The sequence below is a fragment of the Fonsecaea multimorphosa genome (genome assembly GCF_000836435.1).
Source record: "Fonsecaea multimorphosa CBS 102226 unplaced genomic scaffold supercont1.8, whole genome shotgun sequence".
Taxonomy (NCBI): Eukaryota; Fungi; Ascomycota; class Eurotiomycetes; order Chaetothyriales; family Herpotrichiellaceae; genus Fonsecaea; species Fonsecaea multimorphosa.
The window spans coordinates 1,225,502-1,231,593 of NW_015971642.1; the positions used below are offsets into that span (position 1 = coordinate 1,225,502).

The 6,092-nt window shown below is 51.8% G+C and overlaps 2 protein-coding genes across 2 annotated transcripts; one reads left to right on the top strand and one right to left on the bottom strand.

Moving 5' to 3' along the window:
• Positions 1–329: 329 nt before the first annotated feature.
• On the top strand, positions 330–2,585 carry Z520_05157 (uncharacterized protein; the record flags this gene model as incomplete). Its single annotated transcript, XM_016775661.1, has 1 exon — positions 330–2,585. The coding sequence occupies one exon, from the start codon at positions 330–332 to the stop codon at positions 2,583–2,585; it is 2,256 nt and encodes a 751-aa protein (XP_016633704.1).
• A 695-nt stretch (positions 2,586–3,280) lies between these two features.
• On the bottom strand, positions 3,281–4,949 carry Z520_05158 (uncharacterized protein; the record flags this gene model as incomplete). The annotated part of the gene is made up of 2 exons (XM_016775662.1): positions 3,281–4,531; positions 4,593–4,949. The coding sequence occupies 2 exons, from the start codon at positions 4,947–4,949 to the stop codon at positions 3,281–3,283; spliced, it is 1,608 nt and encodes a 535-aa protein (XP_016633705.1).
• Positions 4,950–6,092: the final 1,143 nt, after the last annotated feature.

Consider the following 6,092-nt stretch of genomic DNA (forward strand, 5'->3'; position numbering starts at 1 on the left):
CAGATTTTCTGGCATCCCGCGTCCATTCGGGCATTGTTACTCATACAGCTGGGTTTGGTTGCAGGCTCCCATCCAGGCGTCCTCCGAACCTTGTGTGCTTGGGGAGAAAGCGAACCACTCCACCTGATGTGATCCTCTCCGGGGACTAAAGGTTAACAGCGGCTGTCAGCCTCGAATCCACACACGCAAGTCCTCGAGGGCCTTGTAAAGGCCACAGCTTGTGCCTGGCATATGCCAAGTCATCACTATTTAAAAGGTTTCTGTTACACATATCTTCATTCCTCCTTCTATCCAACATATCTTCATTGCGCCGTCTTGCCCACTTCCATATGGCACTACCTAACCAGTCGGATCCTAATATCTCTTCTAGCTCTATTCGTCTTCCTCTTACTATTCTCGACACTTTGGTTCCTGGTTCTTCTCACCTCGCGTCTTTCCTGCTTGGCTTCGGCCTCGATGTCTCCCTGTTTGTCTCGTGGAGTGCCATCCTGGCTACGCTATGGGCCGCAGTCCGCTTCGGCCTTGTACCTGCATATCAGACCGCTGTGAAGGCACTCAGCTCGTCGGTGATTGTGGAAGAATATGATCCCATCTACATTCATGTCCTCAATTGGGCCAGCGCCCAAAAGTATCTGCAAGATATTCGCTCGCTCCGAGCACACAGTGCGGGACAATACTACAATGACTTGGAAGATTATGAGCAGGACGAGGACGGCCTACAGATGCGGTCCCGAGAAGGGATGTCTGAGGATACCATCTTCAATTTCAACAATTGGTCTGCCCGCGCCCCGCCGACATTTCGACCTCATACTTCGTCGGGCTGGTTCTTCCACAAAAACCGACTGTTCAAATTGTATCGATGTCGCGATCGTGTCGCCAGCGACTTCACTGGCGCCGTGTACGACAGAGAACGTCTTGAAATCTCAGTCATCTGGTTGTCTCCTAAGCCCATCAAGAGCATGATTCAGGAGGCCCGAGAATTCCATCTAATCCGTCGGACGTCCAAAACCACAATCAAACGTCCTACCCCCAAGTCGCAGAGATCTGGCCGTCAACAAGCTTGGACAACGATCGCAAACAGACCCAGCAGATCCATGGCCACGGTCGTGCTGGACAACGACCAGAAGGCAGCCATTCTGAAAGACTTCAACGATTTTTTACACCCACGAACGGCGCGGTGGTACAGCAATCGCGGCATCCCATACCGTCGAGGTTACCTCTTTCACGGTCCCCCAGGAACAGGTAAGACGTCGTTGTCATTTGCTCTTGCCGGGGTGTTTGGGCTTGACATATATTGCCTTGCGCTGTCTGAAGCTACGTTGACCGAAGAAGACCTCATCCTGCTCTTCAACAGTCTCCCCAAGCGATGTATTCTGCTACTTGAGGACATAGACAGCGCTGGCCTGGGCAGGGCGCCAAGAGCAAAGGACCTGGAAAAGCGAGATCCGACAGACCATGTACCTACTACTAAAAAAGATAAACAGCGCCGGAAGAAGCATGCTGGGGATAATAAAGGCGACAAAGACGACTCCACCGAAGCCGTGGGCATGGCAGCAGCAGATCAGCCCAGTTCGTTCGGGAAAGAAGCAACATTCAAGAACACGCTCACATTCGCGGGCCTTCTGAATGCCATAGACGGAGTCGCAAGTCAGGAGGGCCGAGTCCTCATTATGACGACCAACCACGTCGAAAGACTGGACAAAGCCCTGACCCGCCCCGGTCGGATAGATCTGACCATCAAGTTTGACCTGGCGACCAAGCAGCAGATCAAAGACCTCTTTGTGCGCATGTACTGTGTTGACTCGGTCGAGATGAGAAGACAGCCGACCAAGATCAGCCATATACTGCCGAACCAGGTGGAGATGGCAAACACACCCAAGGACGGCGACATGGACCGCCATCAGACCGACTTCTATCTCGGCCGGCATAAAGACATCCCCAAGGAGGCTCCTTCGGCCGACGGGAGATCGGTCCTCGACCTGGCGGAACAGTTCGCCACGTCTCTCCCCGAGCGGACTTTTTCGCCCGCCGAGATCCAGGGGTACCTCCTGGTCAGGAAGAAGTGTCCCGCGCAGGCAGTCGTGGACGTGGTTCAGTGGAGGGATGAGCAGCTGCAGAAAAAGGCCGAGTCGAGCGTAATGAAGCTCCAAGGCAAGGTCAAGGACATTGATGAGGGGAGGAGCATGGCGTCGGACGAGAGCGAGAAAATGGCCGGTTCATCATCCTCATGCGCGGGAGACGCAATATCCGACCAGCAGCAGGGGGGAGCAGGGAGAATAGAAAACGGGCTCGCGGGAGAGCTTACAGGCGGAGAGGTGGACGCCGCAGGGCACACGGAGGAGGTCGAACATGACGCCGGATCCGCGACGAGCGAGGGTCCAGATGGGGACGACATTGACAGTGACGGTGATGGTGACGGTGACAGTGACAACTCGGATGGAGACGAGCATGGGACCACCTGCATGGAAGACGGCGACATGAGCGGCTCAGAACACGATGAAGACCAAGCCTCCGACGTCGATAGCCTCTCCCCGTGTGTTCGACGACGCTTCAACCTGCACGCACGCACAGGACTGCGAATGTGAATGGGGCGACGAGGAGGTAGATTGGTAGATTTCGCCGGCCGCCGTCTCGAATGGGCCGGTAGACGGCGATGTCGCCGACAACAATGCAGTGTGGTAATGGCGCAAGATGGCTGTGATCTCTAGACTCGCGCCACATGTGAGTCCTGCTCCTGTGTCTAAGAAAGCCCCCTTCGTCTCCTACGGTGGTCTTCTCGATGCTCACGTTCATGTTGGTTTTTTGCGCTCAAAGTGGCGTGTTGGGAAGGGGGAAAAGTAATATCATTATCAAAAAATAATAATAATATGCACTACGTATACGAGTACACGAATAGAATGAATACCAACGAGAACACACACACGCACACACACGCACACACACGCACACACCTACACATAACGTAATGTGTTTAGAGAGATGTACATGTACTCGGTGCTGACGCTCGATACTACACTATATATATTTAATATATACCCCGAACTGTGCTTTATTCTCTACCGTTTTTGTTCATCAAAGGGAGCGAGGCCGCTTTAATCTAGCACGTGACGGAGCATGAAGAAGGCCCGGCCGAGTATGGAAAGAGCGTCGCGGGAGCCACGGGAGTATTAAGCGTGCTGTCTAATGCCCTTTGCATAGAGAAGTCATCTCAGGACCGAAGCTCCCGGGTCCCTAAAACCGCCATACGAACGTACTCTCCTCACTAGTAACTACCCATCGACTAAGGCCTGGCAATATATTCTCCACCAAGCTTTCGAATGATTGTATCTTTCTTCTGGTACTCCTTGATCAACGTCTCTAATCCCTTCTCAATCTTGTGGAGATCGTTTTGTAGATAACCATGCGGGCAAAGCCCGCCATTCATCGTTGCGTTAATCTTCTGGATCTCATCATACCATTCCTTTCGTTGGTCAGGAGACGCGGCTCGCACTGAGTTCAACAGCTTCATGGACGGTCTCTTGCTTCGCATCAACTCAAATTCCTCTTTGAGCTTTCTCTGGTCATCCGGATTTTGTTCGTTCTTAATTTTTTCCTCTGTTTCCAAATCGCTGTTCTTCTCATCATCACTCAACTTGTCGATGTTCAAAAGGTCGGAGAAGTATTCAAAAACACCCAGGGAGCTTCGCAGTTTCATCAGTACCGCAAACATTCGCCACTGGGCCCTAAAGCTTGGATTGCCCTTCCTCAATTCAGTCTCCATGTTCAAGAGAATCGGTGGTTCGAGACCAGTGGTTTTCGGAAGGCTGTGAATGGCTTTGCCCAAGAAAGTTGGCGGCTCTTCGACCATGGCCTGGCAATACATCAGTTTGGGCCCCAAATCTCTCCAGGGCCGCATGCGACCACCGGAGATGCCGCCGTCTTCCTCAATATACAGAGTCGGCATACCAATCAGGGCAGCATGATCCATCCCACCAGTCTTCTGACCCAATTGGTAGAGATTACCAGGGTATCTTTCCATCAGAGCAGCGAGTAATGCGTTCTGCGTTGCACGACTCATGAAGGTTTTCTGCTCGGCGTCTATGATATAAAACTCTCCCAGGTCACACGGGGCACGCGACTCTTTGCGTTCCTTGTCCGTGCCATTTTTGGAGTTGTGTCCAATTGAGATAACTTCATAGTGGTTTGAGGGGTTTCCCAGCAGCTCAATGAGTTGTGCCTGTCCAGTCAGGTCGCTGTCACCGGACGGATTGTGGCCGTTCTCTGTGTCGCTGCCACTGTATCGAGACCAAAGAAGTACGACTGGTCTCTTCGTATTATCAGGTAGCATCACCTGATTGAATTTCCCTTGCCCAACGATTTGCTCTCGGAGTGACACGAGCTTATCTGGATCAATGAGTCGTTGAGATAGTCTGTCGAACAGCTTCAGACGATCATCCACGGCGTCAGTGGCCTTGAACACTGCGGCAATCATCTCCGTCGATTTGATTACCGTCACCGCGTAGAAAGGCTTATTGGCTTGGCAATATTTGGTCTTACAGACTCCGTCAGTATCCATGATTGCACTTGTATAGGCCACAAAGAACAAGACTTACCACGAAGGCTTCCTTTGCATCATCGCCCATATAGCTAAGTACCTCAACAAGTTTCGGCTCTCGCGGCTCTTTATTCCATCGTTTGGCCAAAGTGTCGTCCTCAGGGTTCTTGGCCCTCTTTGGTGCAATACCATTATACACTTGTTGCGCATAATCTGGTGGGAGCGTGATGAAATCGACACGCGTATTGTCATTGGCCACTGCTCCGTTCAGAAAGGCCTTGAGGTCCGCGGGGATCGTGGGATCGGATAGTACGATGGCATGGGCAGTGTCACAGAGTATCAAAGCACCAGCAATGTGAGACGAGTCGCCTGACTGACTCGACAGAGCGACGACAAGTCGCGCTAAGGAATCCATCGGGCGTCCGTAATAACCTTTTCAGCAAGGAGAAGATGAGATGGTCGACTTGTGTGGTGATGTGATATCAGCTGTGGTCAAGTATGGGAGGAGGGACCGTTTAAATAGGCCTTCGATACTTTATCTTTTGGCTCTTAATCGGGCTTCTTACCTAGAGCCTGGGCTTTTCAGGGTATGAATTGAAGGTGGGCTGCATGAGTCCAAAAGCGTCTTTCAGCCGTCAAGCCTGACTAGCCCTCTCAGACGTGTAAGATTCAATACAGAGCGCGCGGTATGCGTATGGTCACCAGGTTCCATGTCCTACATGAGCCGGTGCAAGGGAGTGTTTCAGGCAGCCACCATGGCCGCATACCCAACTCGGCAAGCGGATGAGAAGTGAATGTGTTTACGAACTCTGGCAAATCGTAACACACTTACTGATCGCAGCCGAGAGACCCTACGTAAGACTTGTTTGCTACACACTGACCGTCATCTCTTTGACACTGTATTGCAATCAATATTGATCCCCAAATCTTTTGCCTGATCTGGCATGCACAACATCCCTCCTTCTAAATGATGGCTTGTTCATCAAGGAAAAAAGGGTCTGTAGTACCTAGTAAAAGCATCGCACTCATAGCCCAATAAATGGCCCTACGGACACAAGTGCCTCTGTCATAATTATCGAAGGGGGGAAAACTAACTAGATCGGAATGACTTTCAAAAAGCGTACAGAGACCTCCTCAAACCAAACACAATGAAAAAGCTCTCTCTCAGTGGCAAGTCAGTCCAGGTGTGTGGTGTCTTCTTAAGGCTCAGAAAACATCGCAAAGGTCTTGGGACACGCGGATTTCGCATCCGCATTGTAGTCCGCGATCCACCCGTCACTGCGCTTATGGGCCTGCTGTAAAAGTGTCTGACTGTCAATGTCCGGCATGCTCATGACGGGACTGCTCACTGCTTGACCTCCGATGGTGGCAAATGTAGCTGCGTCCAGAGAAGAGCTCGAGAATCCGCCTTTGAATGCACCTCTCATGATGGCTTGACCGAGAGCACGACTGTTCAGTGTAGCGCCTCTGAGGGCGGACAGTTTATCGAGTGATAGTGCATCTCCAAAGGCCTGAGATCTGGTTAATGTGGTTAGCCACGGAGGACGGGTTGGGGGGG